The sequence below is a fragment of the Ipomoea nil genome, unplaced genomic scaffold, assembly GCF_001879475.1.
Source record: "Ipomoea nil cultivar Tokyo-kokei standard unplaced genomic scaffold, Asagao_1.1 scaffold0117, whole genome shotgun sequence".
NCBI lineage: Eukaryota > Viridiplantae > Streptophyta > Magnoliopsida > Solanales > Convolvulaceae > Ipomoea > Ipomoea nil.
Window position 1 is genome coordinate 2902090 of NW_017616545.1, and position 26688 is coordinate 2928777.

Consider the following 26688-nt stretch of genomic DNA (forward strand, 5'->3'; position numbering starts at 1 on the left):
ATGGGGTGTTAGACTAAGATGATAGATAGCTAGTACTATTTCAGCCTCTTGAAATTGTCTTTGATATTTCTACAAGTACAAAACTCAAGGAATGGACAAGATATTGAATTAAAAGAATGAGAAGATGATGATGACCTAGACATAATAAGTTGTACCGGTCTATTATAAACTCTAGGAAGTGTTGCTCTAATCCATCAAATCTTTTGGAACGTAGAATGTGCCGCGAAATTTTGATGCACGTCCTTGCACGACGCCATGCTTGTGGCTAATAGCAGTGCACGGGTTGATCGCGCAAAACACATAAGCCCCGTGTAAGGTTTCTAACTTGGTTGCACCTCTTGCCTTATCTTGTGCCCCACCTTCTACCGGATTAAGGATAACGACCTCCTAAGTGCATGAACAACCTGTGGAAAACAGGGACAAATACCCGATTCAAGATGTCACCCAAAATGCGGGTTATAATTAAAGATCTTTTGACCCCCAATTCCAACTACTCACACTTCATAAACAAGAATGACAAGTAAAATGTACATATGAGAATTAAGAACATTGTAGATGAAATAAAAAGAGTAAGGAAAAACTTCTCTATGTTAAGATATAATAATTTTTGTGGCTCAGAATCCATGCAGCAATAATCCACGTACTGCACAAACTCCCTCGCGCGTAGCATGCCTCCCACGTCTCCACTTGCAGCATCCACATTCTCCTACTAATACCACATTTCTCTCTGTTTTTGGATTGTATAAATAGCTTTAGTTTTATTGTTTTCAATGCATCAATTCAATTTGTTTGAATTCATTTTATCCGTTCTTTTCTTTCTTTCACGTAGAAATATATATATATATTTAGTTAGTATTCTCTTTTAGAGATTAATATATATATATATATATATATATATATATATATATATATATATATATATATATATATATATATATATATATATATATATGTATGTATATATATATAGGGTTGCATTCAAATACAAACCCCCTTAAAATACAAACTCCCCTTAAAATACAAACTTGAACCCGTGCACACATTAACATACTTACATGCACACAGGGCGTACTGTCAACAATTTCTGGGATTAGCATGTGCACACAATAACATACTTACATGCACACAGTGCGTAGGAGAAAAAATCACAACCATCCATCAAAGCTCGTGCACACATTAATATACTTACATGCACACAGCGCGTAGGAAGAAAAAATCAGGACCATCCAATACCACCATCCAACGGCATCAAATCGTCCACATGTTTGTATTTTAAGATGTGTTTTTACCTGAATGTAAATCTATATATATATATATATATATATATATTTATATTTATATTTTCCCATTCTTATTAATTATTTTGTCATTTATATAGTTTTCTTCATTTATATATTTTTCCTATTATTTAACTTCCTATAATTCTCAATTTTCGATTCTTTGCTTCCGCATTATTCTGCTATATTCCTAACAAGTGGTATCAGAGCGGTTTATTTGAGAATTATTTTCAAAGATGTCAACTGTTACAAAGTTCGATATCGAGAAGTTTGACGGGAAACATAGCTTCTCTATCTGGAAGGTTCAGATAGAAGTCGTTCTAACCCAGAACGGTTTGAAGAAAGCGCTAGCTGGGAAGAAGAAGAAACCGGCTACAATGACAGATGAAACTTGGGAAGATTTGGATGACAAGGCACGTTCAACAATTTTTTTTTGCCTGTCTAAAGAGGTTCTACGTGAGGTAGTAAGTGAGACGACTGCGTCAGATTTATGGTCCAAGCTGGATACGCTTTATATGGCTAAAACTCAGGCGAACACGCTGCGCTTGAATGAGCGTCTATACACAATCCGTATGACGGAAGATACTTCTATTAAATCTCACTTGGATGAATTCAATTCTATTTTATTAGACTTAGAAAATATTGATGTCATAATTGAAGATGAGGATCGCGCTGTTTTATTGATTGTCTCTCTCCCTAAATCATACAAGCATTTCAAAGAAATTATGCTATATGGTAATAGTAGTGATACCCTTACTTTCAACAATGTTAAGTCAAACCTATTGTCCAAAGAAAAGTTTGACTTTGAAATTAAGTCTGAGGACAAAGGTGAAGGCTTGACTGTAAGGGGTCGTTCACTTGAATCAGGGAGTAGCAATAAAAATTCTAGATCCAAGTCCAAAGGACGTAAGTCCAACAAATCCTGCAAGTACTGCAAGAAGCATGGTCATGATGTGACTGGATGCTTTAAGTTGAAAAACAAGCAAGAGAGAGAAAAATCCGCTGAAGCTAGTGTTGTTGAAAGTGATTCAGAAGGCGATGTTATGTTATATGTTAGCTCCGGTTGCAAACGGAGCGAAACCGAGTTGATTCTGGACTCTGGTTGTACATTCCACATGTGTCCTCACAGAGACTGGTTCATCTCTCTGGAACTGGTTGATGGTGATGTTGTCTAGCTGGGTAATGATACTCAATGCAAGGTTAGTGGAATTGGAAGTGTGCAGATTAAAACTCATGATAATGTTATCAGGACTCTTACCAATGTTCGGTATATTCCTGATTTGAAACGCAATCCGATATCATTGGGCACCTTGGAATCTCTGGGGTGCAAGTACATAGCTGAAGGTGGAGTTATGAAGGTCATAAAAGGCTCTCTTGTTCTCTTGAAAGCTTCTCGTTCTGGAAGCTTGTACGTCTTGCATGGCAGTACTGTGACAGGTTCAGTAGCGATATCCTCATCGATGTCTAATGCGGATCTCACTCAATTATGGCATATGCGTTTGGGGCATATGAGTGAGAAAGGCATGCATGTCCTGAGTAAGAAAGGCCTACTTGGTGGTTCAGGTACGGGTAACTTACAATTTTGTGAGCATTGTGTTTTTGGGAAACAAAAGAGGGTTAGTTTCTCTACTGCTACACACCGTACCAAAGATGTATTGGAATACATACATTTCGATTTATGCGGGCCGACTAAATTCCAGTCTATGGGAGGCTGTAGATATTTTTTGTCTATTATTGATGACTTTTCTCGTAAGGTCTGGGTCTATTTCCTGAAACATAAAAATCAGGCATTTTCTATTTTCAAGAAGTGGAAAATACTTGTTGAGACTCAGACAGGTAAAAAAGTCAAGAAGCTCAGGACAGACAATGGCTTGGAGTTCTGTGAGTCAGATTTCAATGTGTTTGTGTGTGTGTGTGTGTGTGTCTGTGTGTGTGTGTGTGTTTGTGTGTTATAAATATTAAAAAAAATATTAAAAATGTGACTGTGTTGAAGCCTACAGAAAGGAGTCAAAATAATTGTAAAACTATGTTAATGCCAAAGGCCTTTACGTACAATTATCAAACATTTGCTCTACTAGCTAATCTAACTCATTTCTTGTTAATATTTAATATTTTTTTTATATTAATACTAAAACCTGTACTATATATACATATATACATACAAATATTATATATGGGGTGGGGGTGGGGTGAGGGGGGCAGCTACTCCCCTCCCCCCCCCCCCCCCCCCACCCCCTTTGGCTCCGTCTCTGGCTCCAAGACTCCACCACCGCAAATTATGATGTGCAACCGTGTGCACCATGCATGACGTAATGTTTTGCATAATTTGAACTATATATCCAGAATGAATGAACTAAATATCCAGAATAAATGAACTATATATCCAGAATGAATGAACTAAATATCCAGAATGAATGAACTAAATATCCAGAATGAAAAAACTAAATATTCAGAATGAATTAACTATATAGTTCAAATTATGCACAACATTAGCAGTTAACGACAATCAAAACTGAATTTTTTTAAAATCGGACGTCAAAATGACGTCGTTTTTCGCAACTGTGTACACCATGCATGGTGCACACGGTTGCACAGCATAACGCTCCCTCCACCACATTGCCCAACTGGCAAATACATTGAGATAATAAATTAATAATTATGTATGAATATATTTAATTAGTTCCTATAGAGATATAGATTTTAGCTCCATGCATGCAATAAATTAAAACCCCCACTCCACGAAAGAAATTTACCCCATATTCATGTTTCAAACTTTCGTCTTTGTCTCCATTCTTCTATCGTCAAAATTACAATTCATAATGTATTTGGCGTTAAAACATTACTGTCATAATGTATAGAAAACAGTGTGTCTGTGCGGGTACATTTTAAATTGCAATGAAATTTAACTTAGAATCATTTTGCATTCACACAAATCAATAGTTCTCAACAACCATTGCAAGTTCTCAACAACAATGCTAAAATACAAATAACACAATAACCACTACTGGTAGCGCACTTCATCTATCATCATTTACGGACCGATCATGGCCAGTGAAACAAGGGTCTCCACGTAACTAGCTACTTACCATATAACCATGAGCATAGCAGATATTAAAATTCTTACCCCCTTTAGCATTAGGCCTATGGAGCTTTAGCTGATGTCCAACCTTGATTAGAATATCCCCACTTTCAAAAACATGTGCAATTGCGAGTCTAGCATTACATATATCCATGTATGCAGTGTTCTCAACACCACGGGGAAGTGGGTGATGAAATGGTAAGTTTGAAATGCAGACTAGTTTAGTCCACGATCCTTGAACTCCATACTCATTCATCACCCAAACTTCCATTTGACGTTTGTGATGAAAACCTGCAAAAAGCAATCCTCTAGATTCACTTATACAAATAGCGACCCCATGTTCATGCCTGGGTAAAGCTATAGCTTTAGCAGTTTCAGTGGTTAAGTTGAAAGAAATTATGTTCCAATTCCAGTCACTGCCTTGAAAGTTGTTGTTGCACCAGTTGAGACTACCACTCACAAACACAGCAATTCGTGGATTAACAAACCCAGTGGTACTAAGCCCTCTATCACTTCGTTTCCATGACCCATGCTTAAAATTGTACACCATAAGAACATTCTCATCACCATAGTTTGCACAATAAGCATAAACAACCTTGTAGTCGTCATTATGCTCGTCGTATCCAAATCCAAAAATGCCCATGTAGCCCGACTTCCAGACATTTGGGATTCATTTGATGTTTCCTTTCGATGAAGTGTTCCAAATGATTATTCTATACGGTTTAGCACGGAAACAAAAAAGCCCATTGCAAGAACCCAAAAATTCGAAACCATCTTCAGGGTAAAGATTGAGCGGTCATATGTAATAAACTTGCGAAATGATGATTGCTTGTTTTCTGTAATAGAAAACAAGGACGTAAGACTAATAAACCAATTTAACCTGCTATATGTCATGACCTTATTATCCTTTTTCGATTGAAAATGTAGGTGCAATTTGACAAATTCGGGAGACGAGATTAAATAACGCCAATCTGGGATAATATCTTGATTCAAATTTGGTTGTTGCATATGGCGCTTCGGCTTAGGAGTAGGGAATGACATCTTAATTGTGTGTCTTGGATTAAACTTCCTTAGCTTTTGTTATCTGAAAATAGAAAAAAAAAAGTTATATATTTATACCAAACTCCGATCCTTCCCACTATCCACAAGAAATTTGAATGTAAGTACAAAAGGAATAAAAGCCATACAAATTACAAAAATATTCCAATAAATATTGCTAGTGCTACATCACTGATTAATTTTAGTATGTATATTATTATAGAATTAATTTATTTTGTTTTTAACTAATTATTATCTATAAGAATAAATGAATACTTAATTTTTAATCAACTGGGAATAAGAATTTTTAAAAATAAAACTATTCACACGTAGCTATTTTCCACTATCTCTAGATACTATCCATCATCCCATTTGTCTGATTCATATATCTTTTACTTGTTTTACAATTATTTCTAACTTTATCGCATCTACCTAAGCACAAGGCCATAACAACCTACATAGTTACAATATTACTTGATACTTTTATCAATTGTCACTATATTTGTATTGCTTTATGAAGAAAAAAATTTAATGTCAATTAATTTCATATTTTATACACTGATAAATAAATAGATTTGAACACATTTAATAGCTTTCTAATGAAAATGAAAACTTCTGAATTTTGTTTAGAAGTATATATATATATATATATATATATATATATATATATATATATATATATATAGACAGATATAAAGATCCATAGAGAGATAAAAAAGAGAGATAGAGATAGAGAGAGTGAGAATTGTATCAAAATAGAACCAAAAGCTATTTGAAATTTGGTAGTTATTTTTTTTCTCTCTCCCATTTAATTGGGGACAAGTTTGTAAATGCGGGTGTATTAATTTAGTAACCAAAATTTAGGAAAAATAGAAAATGTATTCAATAAAATATGTTTCAAAATGAATTTGTCTATGTTTTCCAAATTTCAATTTCTTTACCAAAAAAAAAAAAAAAAAAACTTTTGTGGTTTGTCCTTTCTTTTTTTTTTTTTTTTTTTTTTTTGTGGTTGTTCAAATGGACAACATACATCTACACTTGTAAAAAAAATTTCAAGTCTTATATCTAGGAAAGGGGAAGAGACTATAGATTACCTTCTTAATCTAAGGATCCGGAGTTTCGATGACGATTGAAGAGATCGGGTTGATAGATGTATAGAAACCTTTTCTCCGAATCGAGAGACGAGAGTCAAAAGAGATTGAGAGCGAGAGAGAAGATTAAATTGAGAGGAGACTTGGGAGAGAGGATGGTATAGGGGGAAATGGTAAAGAGTATATAAAGGGTTAGGGTTTAGACATTTGGACCGGAGGAAATTGGGTTGGCCGACGAAAACAAATTCCATTTAGAGAATTGGGCCTATTTGTTTTGCATTTAGAAAAGGTAATGTGTATAAATAATGGAAATATATGAAATGGAAATGGAATTTTAACAAAGAGGATTTTGGTGCTAATAGAGAGAGAGAGCGGGATGGTAGATGGGGAAAATGGTAAAGAGCATAAAGGGTTATGGTTTAGACATTTGGAGTTAGAGGAAATTGGGTGGGCCGAAAAAAATAAATCCATTCAAACAATTGGGTATATTTGTTTTTAATGTTGAAAAGGTAACGACTATACAATATGAAATTGTAGGAAATGGAAATGGAAATAAAAATTCCATACAAAGTAGCCCTTAAAGTATATTTGGTTTACATAATTGTGTTTGGAGGAAAAAGAATAATATTCAATAGGGAATCGAAAAGCGAGATATATAATATGAATTATATTTCATTTTTGGTTCTTGAAATGTATATATTTTAGGAATTGTATTTAAGTTTAGGTTCGTTTTTGAAATATAAATTACGTAAGCATTCATATTATTGAAATATTGTACCCTATATAATAAAAGATGTTTATTCTCGCATATTCTTGAGAATAGTATTTTCAAAAATATATAAACTTACCAAATGATGGAATAATCGTACTCATAGGAATTCTATACCATTCTAAGCATGTTCCATGAATCAAACGTATTGTTAGTCTTTTAGATTCACGTGTGTTTTATTCTTCTTTGTTGAATCTTTCATTAGTAATTAGGCATCCTATTACATTTGATACATCACTGATGGTTTTTAGGCGCAAGCAAATTAAACCATAGAATTGGAAAATACAGCTTGTAGGAAGGATGAGAACATTGGGTTTTAGAGTAAGATGTTAGATAGCTACTACCATTCAGCCTCTCGAAATTTTATCTTTGATATTTGGACAACTATCAAACCCAAGGCATATACAAGACATTGAATTAAAAGAATGAGAAGATAATGATGGCCCAAACATAAGTTGTACCGGCGTTTTATAATCTCTAAGGAACATTTGCTATAATCCATCAAATGTTTTAGAACATGGGATGTGCCATCAAATTTTGAACCACATCCTCGCATGATGTCATGTATGTAACACTTGTATGATCTCATGTGGTTTACCCCAAGCGACGTGCTAATGCTTGTGTGCAAGGCAAGTAGCATAGTGTTGGCTCGTCGCGCAAAACACCATAACTCTCGTTTAAGGTTCCAACATGGCTAAACCTCTAGCCTTATCTCATGTCCCACCTTCTACCAAATTAAGGATAACCACATCCTAAGAGCATGAACAACTAGAGGAAAATAGGGAGAAATACCTAATTCACGATGTCACCCAAAATGCGCGTTAGAATGAAAGATCTTTCAACCTAAAATTAGTGCAAGAGATTGCTCCACTTTCGTGATGCCTCAATCCCAAATTCTTAAGCTCAAAGGCATTCTTGGGTCCTAATTTCCCAACTTTGAAATGTGAGATTGGATGGTAGAGAAGGAAGCTCAAATTCCTCACCCAACTTTCATTGCGGTTGTTTACTCTCCAAAAACAAGCTAATCCTTGTTGTGCAACAAGAATCAACAATATTCAAAAACAAACTTCTTCAGAAGAGTGAACCCTTGAATTGGGCATTTCACCCTTTATGCAAAATCTAAATAACTAGCACTTACAAAAGGGATTAATCCCTAATCCAAACTCCAAATCGAACTACTCGCACTTCATAAAGAAGAACAAGTAAAAAGCCCATATGAATACTATGAACATTGTAGACGAAATAAAAGAAAAAGTATGGAAAATGTTTTCTATGAAGATGCAATGTTGAAGTTGAATCGACTTCAATCCAAGATTAAAATATTGGATAATATTTTGATGGTATGTAATCTCAGCTAGTTTAGCCCTAAAAGATGAAAGGAAATAAAGGGAAGACGACTGAAACTATCTAGGGTTCGCCTCCCCAAAAATACAGCATAAAACACGTTTAAGTACTGTTTAGATTATGCACAGTGGCACGGCCAAGGGCATGGTTGTGCCTAATTCAGCCTAAAATGAAGTGTACACTGCCTCAATTTAGCATGATGTAAGGCATGGTTGTGCAAAATATTTCAGGAACGGCCTTGACCTGGTGGCCATGCCCCTTTCCATGTTAATTCTCCTAGCGTGCTCCTTGATCTTCATTTGCTGTTCAAAAATTAACCAGAAATGCCCCAAAATATTTCCTTTAATTTTTGTGAATAAATGTGCCTAAGACAATAAAGCACGCAAATAAGTGTCCATATGCACACATGATTCGGGGAACTTTATGTCCAAAATAGGCTAAAGTTTGGAGTAAAATATAGATAAAGAATACGTGTTATCAATAAGTATTGGAGAAGAAATGCACTCCAAAATTTAAAACTTTAGTCCCTTAGAAGAATGCTTGATCCAAAAAGGTTGACGACGATGACGAAGATAATTATGATCAGTGAAATATAGAAGATGTCATCCGTCTCTCCAAAGTTGAATATGAGGCAAGCTAACAGTGGCATCTGGACAGTCTTCCATGTCAATGGTTGAGGGGAGCCACAAGCTGAAGTTACTCCGGGAGGAATAGAGAGATCATAAGAAGTTGGTCCGAAAGGAATAGATGTTCCAACAGTTGTTTCGGAAGGAGTGGAGAAATCATAAGAAGTTGGAGCCACTATTGAAATTTCAGAGGCAAGGGAGAATCTAGAAGGAGATGAGCAACTAGAAGAAGATGTTCAAATCTCATCTAATAATGTTTTCAATGAGAGCAAATTTGGCATGGACTCTATCAACCTGGTGGCTGAGTAACTAGAAGAAACTAAGAGAGATGTAGAAGAACCTCACTTGATGATTGGAAAGCTTGTATGCAAGTACACTTATCGGCTTTACACGACGAAATGTGGGAAGTAATTTCAACTGGCCCTATCGAAATATTGAAAGCCAATACGGCATTTGTCCTATCGGCTTCAGAAAGATGTTATGCTAGTCACGCCATGGGAGGCAGTGTGATTGGTTGTTCAGGGGTTGCAATTCACCTTGTCATATATGCAAGCCGTTAGTAGTCACTACTTCGGGAGTGTGCACTGGATCAATTAACTTAATTGCATATAAAAGCGGTTCAACCAAAACAGTATTAACAAGAACCAAACTTGTAACATTTTAGGTATTTATAGAAATCATACTCCACTCATTTAACAATAATTGCTTGTAAGTGTAGCCTCAAGGGTAAACTTTAAAAAGAAACTAACATACATATCCTATTCAGTGTACTATTTTGTAATTCAACAATTATTACTCACTACAGGTAAGGTAATATTTTGGTATCTTAAAATAAATTTAAACCTCATGGGGAAACTTTAAAAAGAAACTAATAACATACATATCCTATTCAGTGTACTAATTTGTAATTCAACAATTATTATTCACTAAAGCTAAGGTTAAAAGACATTTGAAATCTAAATATATCAGAGCCAAGTTTTGATCTTGAGACCTATAGGTTATGGGCCCACCACGCTTCCACTGCGCCACTCTGATTTGATATATTTTAAATAATTATTTTATATTAAAAATTTGTTTTTGAAGTCTTTCAAATAATAGTGGTCCGCCATTTTGCCTTGAACTTCACTGTCCAAGGATCGGCTGCCACAAAGTCCCATAGAGTTAGCTATGTTCCATGAGAACACACCCCTAGGAGAAAACTAAAAACCAATCTCAATCATAAAGATCTAATTCATCCGATTTTTTCAGATGTAAGACTAAGATTAGTTCTTAGTTTTCTCTAAAGAACTTATTCTCATATAATCCAATACCTATATATATTTTAAATCGCTACAAGTGTGTACTAATTAATTTACCATAATGGATACTGTTTTTAATAGTATATATGTATTAAGCAGGTTGTAGTGCGATGACACCTCAATTCCAATGGGGGCATTGACAAAGTATGAATGAACAGATACTACATTATATTGTAATAGAGTAAGTAGTACTAAAAAAACATTTATATTCACGTAATTATTTCATTATTAATTTCATAATAATTATAATTATAATTCTGTAGATCGGTTATTGCAAATCAAGATTGGAATAATGATCATTTATGAAAGGACTTTGTTGTGGGATGCATAGACAAGTATTTGTAATACTAGTAATTGTATACGCGCACAACTGTCTGCATAAATTAAATGTTTACGAATTATTAGATATAGAATAGAGAACTGCCTGCATTTACGTAAATACATTTAAATCACGTACGTACAAATTGTATGCGTATAAAACTGCCTAAATACACTGAACGAAAATGTATGAAATGATGTTGTATATAGATGTGAAAGAGATATTAGACCCAAGAATGAGAACCCTAGAGTCCAAGAAGGATACGCAGACCAAGAAGGTGACCCGAGCCCAAAGAAGGCGACCCAGAGAAGGCAAGGCAATCCGGACCAAGACAATTCTGACCGATGTATGCAACCTGGGGCCGGCCCAAGGTACCCAACTAGGCTTTGACCCGTTCTCACGACCTATATACCTTGATTTTATCTAAGTTTAATTTGTTAAACTTTCCTGGTATAAATTGCTTATGTCTTAAATAATTAGACAAATCATGTTATATTCTTACAACACTCTTGTAGCGTTATCCACTCAATATTATTACTACAATTATCTCTTGATCTTTGTCTATGTTGTAACTATTAGCTCTAGCATAATTATTCCAAGGCTGAACCCCAACCCAAAGGGCGCTCTAGCATAATTAATCAAAGGAATTGTAGAGAGAAAGAAAATAAGAGATAAAGCAAGAGTATAATTCTTTATCCAACTTCTTCATCCAATACAAGGGGTACGTACATCTGCATATGTATAGTGAAAGGTTACAAATCTACATAATGAGCTATAAATGTGTCCGTTACAGACATTACAAATATTGTCCACTAAATACATTTTATAACAGATAATATATATATATATATATATATATATATATATATATATATATATATATATATATATATATATATATATATATATATATACATATATATATATATATATATATGAATCTCCCGATATGCATTTATGGAAATTAGAATGGAAATCTCCCTAAATGCAATTAATGTGATTATAATGGAATTACACAGAGCCATGTATGCATTGTTCCCTGAACCCCGGGGAAGTGGATGATGAATTGGTAAGTTTGAAATGCAAACTAGTTTAGTCCACGATTCTTCAACTCCAAACTCATTCATCATCCAAACTTCCATTTGATGTTTGTGATGAAAACCTGCAAAAAGCAATCCTCTTGACTCACCTATACAAATGGCAGCTCCATGTTCATGGCTAGGTAATGCTATAGCTTTGGCTGTTTCGGTGGTTAAATTAAAAGAAATTATATTCCAATTCCAGTCACTATCATTTAAGTTGTTGTTGCACCAGTTGAGACTACCACTCGCAAACACAGCAATTCTAGGATAAACAAACCCACTACTAAACCCTCTATCACTTCTTTTCCATGACCCATGCTTAAAACTATACACCAAAATCACATTTTCATCACCATTATTCTCCGCATAATAAACATAAACAACCTTGTAGTCCTCATTATGCATGTCGTATCCAAATCCAATATGCTAATAATGTAGCCCGACCGCCAGACATCTGGGATTGTCTTGATGTTTCCATTTAATGAAGGGTTCCAAATCATTATTTGATATGGTTTAGCAGGAAAGCAAAACAGACCATTGCAGGAACCCAAGAATTCGAATCCACCTTCAGGGATTAAGACCGAGCGGTCAAATATAATAAACTTGCGAAATGATGATTGCTTGTTTTCTGTAATAGAAAACAAGAACATATAGCTAATCTGATTTACACTGCTATATGTCATGACCTTAATATCCTTTTTTGAATGAAAATTTAGGTGCAATTTGACAAATTCTAGAGATGATATTAAAGCACGCCAAACTTTTGAAACACACCTAAATTGCAGCAGAGATTTCATAGGCAGCCTTTTGAGGATTTCTGTGATTATATCTTGATTCAGATTTTGTTGTGGCATCTGACGCTTAGGAGTAGGGAATGGCATCCTGATTGTGTGTCTTATATAAAAATTCCATTTGTTATCTGAAAATAAAAAATATATATATATATAAATATATATTTTAACCGAAGTCTGATCTATTTCTCACTATCCACAAGAAATTTAAATGTCACTACGTACAAAAGGAATAAAAGCAATACAAATTACAAAAAGATTCCAATAAATATTGCTAGTGTTCCATCATTGATTAATTTCCGTGTGTATATTATTAGAGAGTTAATTTAACTATATATATATATATATATATATATATATATATATATATATATATATATATATATATATATATATATATATACACTAGCATTTTGTACGCGCGATGCGCGAAAACTTATGCCAATATTAAAATATTTGTAAGTAACAAAATTTAAAAAATAGTTAAAATTATGTTTTGTAATTTCTTAAAGTGATGATACTTTTGAATTATCATATATTTGAATAATATAGTGATAAAAAAAAATATATTTTTATATAATAATAATTTACAAATAATACTAAGCTAACACTCACATATATGATATATTGATATGGATACACAAATAAAATACATACATATTATATATATATATATATATATATATATATATATATATATATATATATATATATATATATATATGAAACACATATATAATTTAACATTCATATAAATATTTAATTAAAATAATAAAATATAATTTATAATTAAATTAATTGTTTTATGATAATTTTAATAAAATGATAATTAAAAATAGGAAAAAGATATGATAGATGTAGGTGTATGGTAAGATTGGTAGATATATTAAAAACTAACGGTGTTATAACGGTGTAAGGGTGATTTTGTCCAATGCAAATGAATGTACAACAATTAAAGCAAAATGTATATATTTATTAGCATATAAAAAAGGGACAAAAATCAAGGACATAACTTGTATCGACACTTATTATGTTTTTTAGATATAGATATATATATATATATATATATATATATATATATATATATATATATATATATATATATTTATATTCACTTCACTAATATTTATAGCCTTTCCTTCACCCACCTACCTAACCATCAAGCACCACCTACCTCACCTACGATCACTATTTCCTATATTCCTATTTATTTAACCTATTCCCTATTTATACACCACAACCTATTTATTTATTCCTACTATCACCTACCTATTTAATCCATACCCAACTATCAATGCTCCACAAATGTCTACTTACCCATTACAACATATGCATCTATTGCATTCATATTTCTTTTCCTTTTTTTACTATTATTTCTAACTTAATCCCATCTACCTAACCACAAGGCCATCAATAAGGACTTACATAGTTACAATATTACTTGATACTTTCATCAATTGTCACTACATTTTTATTTCTTTATGAAGAAAAAAAAAACAGTGCAAATTAGTTTCATATTTAAAAAATTAATAAATAAATAGATTTTAACACATTTAATTGCTTTCTAATGAAAATGAAAACTTGAAAATTTTTTAGATGTATAGTGTGTGTGCGTGTGTGTGTGTGTACGTGTATATATATATATATATATATATATATATATATATATATATATATATATATATATATATATATATATATATATACATATATATATATATATATATATACATATATATATATATATATATATATATATTGAGAGAGAGAGAGTGAGAGAGAGAGAGAAATGAAGAGAGAGATAGAGATAGAGAGAGAATTGTATCAAAATAGCTCAAAAGCTATTTGATGTTTGGTAGTTTTTTTTTAATCACTTTATCACTTTTAATGGCAAAAAAGTTTGTAAATGCGGGTGTATTAAGTAACAAAAATTTAGAAAAAATAGAAACTGTATTCAATAAAACATGTTTCGAAATGGATTTGTCAATGTTTTCACAATTTCAATTTCTTTTCAAAAAAAAACAATTTTTTTGTCGTTCTAATTAAAAAAAAAATCAACTCTTATACCTAGTAAAGTGGATGAGACTAGAGATTACCTTCTCAATCTAAGGAGTTGCGATGACGATTGAAGAGATCGGGTTGATAGATGTATAGAAACTTTTTTTCCAATCGAGAGACTAGAGTTAAAAGAAATTGAGAGCGAGAGAGAGAGAGATAAAAAGGATTTCGGTGCTTAGAAAGAGAGAGAGAGAGAGAGAGAGAGAGAGAGAGAGAGAGAAAGAAAGAGAGCGGAGGGTAGAGGGGGATAATGGTAAAGAACATATAAAGGGTTAGGGTTAGACATTTGGACGGGATGAAATTGGGTTGGCCAACGAAAACAAATTCCATATAGAGAATTGGGCCGATTTGTTTTCCATTTATAAAATGTAATGAGTATAAATAATGGAAATATATTAAATGGAAACGGAGGATTAACAAAGAGGATTTTGGTGCTTACAGAGAGGGAGAGAGAGAGAGAGGGGCGGGAGGGTAGATGAGGGATTGCCTTGGGCTTACAGATATATAGATTTTAGCTCCATGCATGCAATAAATTAAAACCCCCCCTCCACGAGAGAAATTTACCCCATATTCATGTTTCAAACTTTCGTCTTTGTCTCCATTCTTCTATCGTCAAAATTACAATTCATAATGTATTTGGCGTTAAAACATTACTGTCATAATGTATAGAAAACAGTGTGTCTGTGCGGGTACATTTTAAATTGCAATGAAATTTAACTTAGAATCATTTTGCATTCACAAAAATCAATAGTTCTCAACAACCATTGCAAGTTCTCAACAACAATGCTAAAATACAAATAACACAATAACCACTACTGGTAGCGCACTTCATCTATCATCATTTACGGACCGATCATGGCCGGTGAAACAAGGGTCTCCACGTAACTAGTTACCATATAACCATGAGCATAGCAGATATTAAAATTCTTACCCCCTTTAGCATTAGGCCTATGGAGCTTTAGCTGATGTCCAACCTTGATTAGAATATCCCCATTTTCAAAAACATGTGCAATTGCGAGTCTAGCATTACATATATCCATGTATGCAGTGTTCTCAACACCCCGGGGAAGTGGATGATGAAATGGTAAGTTTGAAATGCAAACTAGTTTAGTCCACGATCCTTGAACTCCATACTCATTCATCACCCAAACTTCCATTTGACGTTTGTGATGAAAACCTGCAAAAAGCAATCCTCTAGATTCACTTATACAAATAGCGACCCCATGTTCATGCCTGGGTAAAGCTATAGCTTTAGCAGTTTCAGTGGTTAAGTTGAAAGAAATTATGTTCCAATTCCAGTCACTACCTTGAAAGTTGTTGTTGCACCAGTTGAGACTACCACTCACAAACACAGCAATTCGTGGATTAACAAACCCAGTGGTACTAAGCACTCTATCACTTTGTTTCCATGACCCATGCTTAAAATTGTACACCATAAGAACATTCTCATCACCATAGTTAGCACAATAAGCATAAACAACCTTATAGTCGTCATTATGCTCGTCGTATCCAAATCCAAAATTGCCCATGTAGCCCGACTTCCAGACATTTGGGATTCTCTTGATGTTTCCTTTCGATGAGGTGTTCCAAATGATTATTCTATACGGTTTAGCACGAAAAAAAAAAAAAAAAAAAAAAAAAAAAAAAAAAAAAAAGCCCATTGCAAGAACCCAAAAATTCGAAACCATCTTCAGGGGTAAAGATTGAGCGGTCATATGTAATAAACTTTCGAAATGATGATTACTTATTTTCTGTAATAGAAAACAAGGTCGTAAGACTAATAAACCAATTTAACCTGCTATATGTCATGACCTTATTATCCTTTTTCGATTGAAAATGTAGGTGCAATTTGACAAATTCGGGAGACAGAGATTAAATCACGCCAATCTTTTGAAACATACCTAAATTGCAGAAGAGACTTCACAGGCGGCCTTTTAAGGATTTCTGGGATAATATCTTGATTCAAATTTGATTGTTGCATATGGCGCTTCCGCTTAGGAGTAGGGAATGACATCTTGATTGTGTGTCTTGGATTAAACTTCCTTTGCTTTTGTTATCTGAAAATAGAAAAAAAAAAAAAGTTATATATTTATACCAAACTCCAATCCTTCCCACTATCCACAAGAAATTTGAATGTAAGTACAAAAGGAATAAAAGCCATACAAATTACAAAAAGATTCCAATAAATATTGCTAGTGCTACATTACTGATTAATTTCAGTATGTATATTATTATAGAATTAATTTATTTTGTGTTTAACTAATTATCTATAAGAATAAATGAATACTTAATTTTTAATCAACTGGGAATAAGAATTTTAAAAAATAAAACTATTCACACGTAGCTATTTTCCACTATCTCTACATACTATCCATCATCCCATTTATCTGATTCATATATCTTTTACTTGTTTTACAATTATTTCTAACTTTATCGCATCTACCTAAGCACAAGGCCATAACAACCTACATAGTTACAATATTACTTGATACTTTTATCAATTGTCACTATATTTGTATTGCTTTATGAAGAAAAAAATTTATTGTCAATTAATTTCATATTTTATACACTGATAAATAAATAGATTTGAACACATTTAATAGCTTTCTAATGAAAATGAAAACTTCTGAATTTTGTTTAGAAGTATATATATATATATATATATATATATAGACAGATATAAAGATCCTAGAGAGATAAAGAGAGAGATAGAGATAGAGAGAGTGAGAATTGTATCAAAATAGCCTAAAAGCTATTTGAAATTTGGTAGGTTTTTTTTTTCTCTCTCCCATTTAATTGCGGACAAGTTTGTAAATGCGGGAGTATTAATTAAGCAACCAAAATTTAGGAAAAATAGAAAATGTATTCAATAAAATATGTTTCAAAATGAATTTGTCTATGTTTTCCAAATTTCAATTTCTTTACCAAAAAAAAAAAAAAAAAAACATTTGCATTTTCACAAGACAATGCATAAACACTCATATTTCATAGCAAAACACATGTAGAATCCAAGAAATCATTTAGTAGGTAAGCAAAATAGATTTTGTAGAGCATGGGTTAACTCTTGTAGACCAAAAACCTTCACTTAACACCACACCAAGCTCCTATCAAAGCTCACCTTCCAAACCCACTTCAAGAACATACCAAAAGATCATAAAGATCCTATCTTTAAGAAAAGACACCTAAGAGAACACTAAAAACACAAGATGGACATGGATCTTACCCTCCTAGATGCCCAAATGTTTGAAAGGTAGAATCTTGGAGAAAACTCTTGAAGTCTTGACAAAGCTTCAACTTGGCTTGGAAGAAAAGCTATCCACCTTTTTAGAGAGAAGGTGGAGCTAGGATTTTGGAAAGTGTAAAGATAGAAATGAGGATGTTCTTACTAGGTTAGGTTACAATACTAACACAAGGTGAAAGGTCAAGAATACCCTTACTAACATGGAAAGGTGTAAGGAACAAGGGAACTCCTTACAAAGCTCAAGGTACAACTTTGACTTCGGGGTTGACTAGTCAATTACTAGTCTCCGACTATTAAATTTTAGGAATTTAAGGAATTAAATTACAAATTGAAATAGGATTAATTACTTAATTAATCCCTTAACCGAATTTGGATTTCGGGGTGTCACAGAGTATATAAAGGGTTAGGGTTTAGACATTTAGACCGGTGGAAATTAGGTTGGCAGACAAAAACAAATTCGATATAGAGAATGGGGCCTATTTGTTTTGCATTTAGAAAAGGTAATGTGTATAAATAAGGGAAATATATGAAATGGAAATGGAATTTTAACAAAGAGGATTTTGGTGCTAATAGAGAGAGCGGGATGTTAGATGGGGAAAATGGTAACGAGCATAAAGGGTTAGGGTTTAGACATTTGGAGTTACAGGAAATTGGATGCCCGAAAAAAAAAATTCTATTCAAAGAATTTGGTATATTTGTTTTTAATGTAGAAAAGGTAAGGACTATACAATATGGAATTGTAGGAAATGGAAATGGAAATAAAAATTCCATACAAAGTAGCCTTTAAAGTATATTTGGTTTACATAATTGTGTTTGGAGGAAAAAGAATAATATTCAATAAGGAATCGAAAAGCGAGCTATAGAATATGAAGTATATATATTTCATTTTTGGTTCTTGAAATGTATATATTTTAGGAATTGTATTTAGGTTTTGGTTCGTTTTAGAAATAGAAATTATGTAAGTATTCAAATTATTGAAATACCATATATAATAAAAGATATTTATTCTCAAGGATAGCATATTCTTGTGAATAGTATTTTTCAAGAATATATAAACTTAAAAAATGATCAAATAAGGGAACTCAGGGATTCTATACCATTTTAAACATATTCAACGAATCAAACGTGTTATTAAAGTTTTAAATTTTGGAGTGCATTTTTTCTCCAATACTTATTGATAACACGTATTCTTTAACTATATTTTACTCCAAACTTTAGCCTATTTTGTGCATAAAGTTCCCTGAATCATGTGTGCATATTGACACTTATTTGCGTGCTTTATTGTCTTTGGCACATTTATTCACAAAAATTAAAGGAAATATTTTGGGGCATTTCTGGTTCATTTTGGAACAACAAACGAAGATCGAGGAGCACGCTAGGAGAATTAACATGGCAAGGGGCATGGCCACTAGGTCAAGGCCGTTCCTGAAATATTTTGCACAACCATGCCTTACATCATGCCAAATTGAGGCAGTGTACACTTCATTTTAGGCCGAATAAGGCACCACCATGCCCTTGGTCGTGCCACTGTGCGTAATCTATCTGAACAATACTGAAACGTGTTTTGTGTTGTAATTTGGGGGAGGCGAACCCTAGCTAGATAATTTCAATCAGCATCCCTTTATTTCCTTTCATCTTTTTGGGCTAGACTAGACTAGCTTAGATTACATATCATCAACATATTATCCAATCTTTTAATCTCGGATTGAAGTCGATTCAACTTCAACATTGCATCTTCATAGAAAACCTTTACATACTCTTTCTTTTATTTCCTCTACAATGTTCATAGTATTCATATGTGCTTTTTACTTGTTCTTCTTTATAAAGTGCGAGTAGTTCAATTTGGAGTTTGGATTAGGGATTAATCCCTTTCGTAAGTGCTAGTTATTTAGATTTTGCATAAAGGGTGAAATACCCAATTCTAGGGCTCACTCTTCTGATGAAGAAGTTTGTTTTTGAATCTTGTTGATTCTTGGTGCACAACAAGGATTAGCTTGTTTTTGGAGAGTAAACCACCGCAATGAAAGTTGGGTGAGGAACTCGAGCTTCCTTCTTGACAATCCCATCTCACATTTCAAAGTTGGGAGATTAAGACCCAAGAATGCCTTTGAGCTTAAGAGTTTGGGATTGAGGCATCACGAAAGTGGGGCAATCTCTTGCACTAATTTTAGGCTGAAAGATCTTTCATTCTAACGCGCATTTTGGGTCACATCGTGAATTAGGTATTTCTCCTTATTTTCCTCTCATTGTTCATGCTCTTAGGATGTGGTTATCCTTAATCTGGTAGAAGGTGTGGCATGAGATAAGGCTAGAGGTCTAGCCATGTTGGAAAGCTTAAACGAGAGTTACGTGTTTTGCGCGATGAGCCAACACTATGTTACTTGCCTTGCACACAAGCTGAAATTTGCAAACACGCAGCACTAACGTTGTAACACAAACGATTTGTAACGCAGATCGGGCAAATAACCCTAATCTGCGAGGCACTTCTCAAGTTGAGAACTTGCCTAAATCCACTAAAAGCTCAATATTTGAAGTACACTGTTTGGAACCTGAGATTACACAATAGAATGATCTTTCCTACCAAACTATTGAAACCTAAACACATGTACTACTTTCTATGAGAATTTAGTATCCTATTCTCAAAGACTCTCGTTCCTCACAAGATTAATGTTGAATGCTTGAGATCTACAATAAAGGACAACCCTTATTTATAGTAGCTATTCCTAACAGATTCGTGAATAACAAACTATTCCTAATCAAAATAGAACTAGAAAATCTTCAACAACAAATCCCCTTAGAACTAGTATTCTTCAATAACTATTCCTCTTAGGACTGATATTCCTTTATAGAACTGGAATTCTTTTTGCACATAACTTTGACAAAATACTTTGAGTCAACATTCTCCCCCTTTGTCAAATTTTTTGCAAACACCTTGGTCTCTTTCTTTCTCCCCCTTAGTTGATGCCACAGTGGTGTTTGATTGATGGTAGATTAATGACAGGTTAGATCACCATCCCATGTGTAGCTTTTATCAGATGATCTTTTCCCCATCATAACACAGTCATGTTTTTTGTTGTAGACTTTACAATTCTCTTTGGAAAATTCTACTTTGAGTTCATCATCACACAGTTGACTTATACTGATAAGGTTTGCTTTGAGTCCTTGTACCAAAAAGACTCTTGGTAATCTGGGCAGTCCATGGACATTCAAGGTACCACTTGCGATAATCTGTCCTTTTCCTCCATCTCCAAAAGTAACATGCCCTTCATTTTTGTACTGGATATTCTCAAGATAATGTGGATTTCCTGTCATATGTCTTGAACATCCGTTGTCAAAATACCAAACACTTTGTTCTTGGCTTGTTTCTGATGTATACGCAACAGCTTGTGTTTGTTCCTTTCTTACCCATACTTTCTTGCTGTTATTTTTGCTTTGTATTGCCCAATCTCTATTGTTTTGTCTGTAATAGAGATCATTTTATCTTTTGAAGCAGTACGCCTTTATGTGTCCCAATCTGTGGCAGTAATAGCATCTGATTCTCCTTTGGTGTTGAAAGTGATGTTGTGACACCTCAGGATTTTCAGAAGAGTGGCTTTCACTAGACACTGGATTTGGAGATCTAGGTCTTCCATCTAGTGCCTTGATTTCTTGTAACAGTTTGGCCTCTCTGTTTTTAGATTCTAATAATTCATTTTGAGTTTCTTTGAGGCGTTTTTCTTCTCTCTCTTTTTCACCTTTTAGAAACTGATTTTTTTGCCTGAGCTCTAGACTCACTTTGATGATTTGTTCCCATTTAGCATGCAGTTGGGAATATGACTCTAGCCGTTCTTGCATATCATTTTCGTTTCCGTTGTCATTCTCATGATTTGCGGTCAATGCTACGAAATTAGTGTTGGTGTCTTCTTCACTATCTGAGTCATCGCTTAGTGTTGTCACATATGTTTTGTTCTTCCTTTTAAAGTATGTTGCGCATTCTGACTGGATGTGTCCAAACCCTTTGCAGTCATAGTACTGAATTCCTTCAGGTTTTGGACTTTCCCTTCCTTTTGAAATAGATTGATTTTTTCTAGTTGGGAAGCTCCCTTGATTGATTGAAGCACTTTTGCTTCTAAATTTGTTGAATTTTTTGAGAACTCTGTTGAAATTCTTTGTTAGGAGAGCAATTGATTGTTTCATGGTTTCAGTATCAATTTTCGGACTCTCTTTCTGCTTTGATTGGAGCCACTATAAGAAAAATGCACATAGACAACATTAGAAAGACAACAGTTTTTAAGAAAAGTGTTGTCTTTTGTATAAAAGACAACAGTTTAGTCCAAAACTATTGTCTTTGATGCAACACTTTTGTCAAAGACAACGGTTTTTACTTAACCGTTGTTATAAGTGTGTTGTCTTTGTGTATTTTGTGAAAAGACAACACCACAACGACAACGGTTTTTTAAAACCGTTGTCTATGTGCGTTTTTTTTTAAATAAGACAACGGTTTTTTTAACTGTTGTCGTTGGTGTGTTGTCTTTAAGCGCAATGGAATACACAACACTAGATAGACAACGGTTGTAAACAACCGTTGTCTTTGTGTGCTCTTTTTTTAAAAAAAGACAACGGTTTTATTTAACCGTTGTCGTTGGTGTGTTGTCGTTAAGCGCACTCGAATACACAACACTATAACGACAACGGTTTTATATAACCGTTGTCGTTGCGTGTTCTTTATTTGTTTAAGACAACGGTTTTATTTAACCGTTGTCTTTGGTATGTTGTCTTTAAGCGTATTTAAATACACAACACTACAAAGACAACGATTTTAAAAATTCTGTTGTCTTTGCGCATTATTATTTAACAGGTATATAAAATAAAAACTAGGATGTTAACAACAAGAGTCGAACCTATGACCTCAAACTTAACAAGCAAGCAGTCTAACCAACTAAGCAACAACAACTCTTATTTCTAAAGGTGCAACATCTGGTATATAACTGGGTTCCTTCTGTTTTGTTTGTGAAAACCAAAACAACAATTTTAGAAAATAGTTGAAGAATTCCCCCCAAAAAGAATAAAACTTGAGACCTCTAACATAGTAAACTAAACTAAATCCACCAAGACACACCAACACTTGTGTACTTGAGTGCAACATCTAGTATATTACCAGTTTGTTTATGTGTTGTCTTTAAGAACCAAGACAATGATTGTATAAAATAGGTTAAGAATACCACCACGAAGGATAGAACCCAAGACCTTTAACATAACATAACAAACAAAACTAAATCCACCAAGCCACACCAACTCTTATGTATTAAAGTGTTACACCTTATCTTTTACCTATAATTTAACAAAGAAAGAATACAATTCAAAAGTTAATTTAATAGTTCTATTTTCGTTCATATTTAAATATATAAAATTATTCACCAAAATTTCAAAATAATTCATTATTAAAGTTTTATTTTTAATTATATTACAATTAAGACCAATCTAGGAATTAAAAAACAATAATAATTATCAAGTATAAAAAACAATAATGGTGCGGTATGATGTGTAGGGTTACGGGCGGTATGATAGGGGCCGAGGTTGGTAATCGACTCTTCTGGCTAGCGCATGACTAACAAGGTTAGCTATATGTTGGTAATCGACCCTTCCGGCTAGTGACTGTCAATGTTAGCTATATGTTGGTAATCGACCCTTCCGACTAGCGCATGACTAACATGGTTAGCTATGTTGGTAATCGACCCTTCCGGCTAGCGCATGACTAACAAGGTTAGCTATATGTTGGTAATCGACCCTTCCGGCATGCCTGGGACACATTGAGAATGAATATGAAAGAGTAGTTGATCGATGCTGTACAGTTAGCTATATCCCATTTCTTTTGCCGCGATCTTAATTAGCTTTATGTTCATAAATACCAAACTATATATTCATAATTTTTGAATTGAAATGCATATTTCCAATTGTTGATAACTATACAGTTTAGAAATTATCAATCAACAATACAGAAATTATGAATCTGCAGTATAGAAATTATGAATTTACTGTATAGAAATTATTAATCTATACAACTGTATTTAAATTAGAAATATACTATATAGAAATTATTATGAATCTAACTACATTATAGAAATCTATGAATCTCGTGTTTTGTACCTATATACCCGGAACTATTTTAATTAACCGGATGTAGCGACCCAAGTAATTAATTAAACTAAAATTTTGTTACAAAATTTCCCTCTAAGCTAAGATAAAATTTCCCTCTAAGACAAAATTTCCCTCTAAAACAAAATTGGGAATGAAATTTTTGTCTTTCCCTCTAAGACAAAAATTCGCACAACAACTCCGCCGACCGCCACTCTCCGATCAGACAACAACTCGCACAGACAAAATTTCCCTCTCATATCAGACAACAACTCGTTCAGATACAACTCCATCAAACTCCGCCGACCGCCACTCTCCGCAGTCGCCGTCGCTGAGCCTGGGTGGAAGTCGACAATAGAGAAGCTCTCCACAGTCGCCGTCGCTGAGCCTGGGTGGAAGTCGACAACAGAGAAGCTCTCCGCAGTCGCCGTCGCTGAGTCCACGTCGCCGTCGACAACACAGAAGCCCTCCGCGGTCAGCTGCGCCGCCGTCTCCCGTCAGCGTCGCTCTCAACCTACACCTCTTCCCTCCTCTACCGCCATCTCCTCCTCCCTACTCTTCCACCGTTGGATTCCCCATCACAAACCTACAGGTTAGTCCTAAACCCTAGATTAATTGTTGGATTATTAGGTTGTGAATTTTCTTACTCCCTAAATTAATTGTATTACCTTGAGCTTTGCGTGAGGTAGAAATATTAAAATGTCTTCTTTGAAAGTTTGAATTTGCAGTTTTGAGCTTTCTTTAGTTAAAAGCTTTTAATACAGTGTGTGTGTCTATATTATATATGAATCAGTGGATGGTTCTGTTTGGGTTTCTTTACCTGAAGAAACCTTGAAATATGTGGACTACTCCTGGAAATTTTATAGTGTTGAATTGCTTGAATAGGCTGTAGTTGTTTGGGGTGTTTTATCCATATGAAGGGAGTCAAAGGACACTGATGATGTGAACTTTGTCCTGAGTTTCCCTGTTGTTTCTTATGATACTATGTTGGAGGTCTGTCTATGTCTCTGTGATACACAGTTGTGCATATTTTTCATGTCATCTATCTTCAGAGTGTATCATCCACCATGAATATAAGATTTCAGCTCATCAAGGTTGATGTTCCAAGTTCTGATTCCCCCTGGCTTGGCATTTAGATACTACATGTTTTCTTTTTACCAAAAATCCTTGTCGGTATACAAGTCTATATTGCTAGTATTATGTTGTGTTTGAGTTGTTTACATATCCCAGATTGATAATCAAATTATTGCTTCCTTGTCTCTTCTGTTTTGTACTGACAATAGTTTTTGCAGTAATTTTTCCAACTCCCTCACAACCGAACTTGGCTATGGAGTATTAGATATTATGCAATTTTTAAACCAAAATCCTTGTCTTCTTTATACAACTCTGTATTACCAGGTGTATACAAGTATATATTACTAGGTGTGTTTTGTGTTTCAGTTGTTTGCATATCCTTGATTGATTATCAACTCCTTGCTTGCTTTTTCTATTGGCTATTGCATAATAATTTTTGCAATTACTCATTAACTCTTCACTAGAAACTCTGAGGATCCGTGCTTGATACAGTGACAGTGATGTTGCAATCTTTTGCTTGTTCTTGATCGTTGAATTTTCTTATTCCCTAAATTTTCTACAACACATGGCTTCATAGCCTTGCTGTCCTAGTTATGCTTCCTCAACTGGTTACTTTGTAATCTGCTATGCTCTTTTTAGTCAAACAAACATGTATATTTTGATAATGTGTAAACAAATGAATTAACTCCATGGTTTCTTTAGCAAATTTCCGTGCTGCTGCCCTCTCCATAGCAGCCTTCTGTTTTGCTGCTTCCCTCTCTTTGCGAAGCTCTTCTTTCTGTCTTTTCCTCTCAGCCTGGACTCAATATACAAGAAATATGGTAGCTATCAGCCACTGAATATAGCAGAAGTTTAAGGAGAGAAACTAAAATAAAACCGCCCTCAAACATACCCTCAAAAGCTCTCTCTGCAAAAATTTCTCTCGTGTTTCCATTTCACGCTTTTCCTCACGTTGAAACCTCTCTTCCTTCCTCTGTTGTTCACGCATTAGCCTTTGTTCTTCTTTCCTTCTCTCACGATCCAGTCTTTCCATTTCCTTTTTCACTTGTTCTTCCCTCTTAAGTGAGAAAAGAAAATTGTTTCAGATTTCAAAAGTAAAATTGCAGAAAGTAGTTGCAAAAAAATAATAATAATAATAATAAATAATAAAATAATAATAATAAAATCCAAAGGTTTGAAGGAACATAAAAATATACCTTTCTCCTTAAAAGATCCTGTTTCTCAAGTTCTTTTCGAATCCTTTTTTCATGAGCTAGTGCTTCCTTTCCTATTCTAGCTTCATCGTGTGTATATATACACTTTAAGTCTTTGAGAATGAGAGACAACTTTGTTCTTCATATCATCTGTTTAATGATTTTTACTATAACAAATAAATTTAAACTACAAAATAAAGAACCTTGTAATTTAAACTCTGCACCAAACTGTGATATTTGATTTTTTTCGCATTGTATTCGAGTTGTTTATTTGTCAAAGTGCAAAGTGCTGCA

The 26688-nt window shown here is 33.8% G+C and overlaps 2 protein-coding genes and 1 non-coding gene across 3 annotated transcripts; all 3 read right to left on the minus strand.

Annotated features, from left to right (window-relative positions):
* Positions 1-4351: 4351 nt before the first annotated feature.
* LOC109167265 (F-box/kelch-repeat protein At3g23880-like) lies at positions 4352-4999 on the minus strand. Its single transcript, XM_019316315.1, has one exon. It carries the CDS (start codon positions 4997-4999, stop codon positions 4352-4354), a length of 648 nt encoding a protein of 215 aa, XP_019171860.1.
* A 5188-nt stretch (positions 5000-10187) lies between these two features.
* Positions 10188-10259, minus strand: TRNAM-CAU. The gene has a single exon. It is a non-coding gene; the product is annotated as a tRNA-Met (tRNA).
* A 5355-nt stretch (positions 10260-15614) lies between these two features.
* On the minus strand, positions 15615-16301 carry LOC109167349 (F-box/kelch-repeat protein At3g23880-like). The gene has a single exon (XM_019316387.1). The coding sequence runs from the start codon at positions 16299-16301 to the stop codon at positions 15615-15617; it is 687 nt and encodes a 228-aa protein (XP_019171932.1).
* Positions 16302-26688: the final 10387 nt, after the last annotated feature.

Excerpts from the sequence above, each read along its gene's own strand:
- LOC109167349 (XM_019316387.1), bottom strand. The coding sequence starts at position 16,301 with ATGGGCAATTTTGGATTTGGATACGACGAGCATAATGACGACTATAAG.
- LOC109167265 (XM_019316315.1), bottom strand. The coding sequence starts at position 4,999 with ATGGGCATTTTTGGATTTGGATACGACGAGCATAATGACGACTACAAG.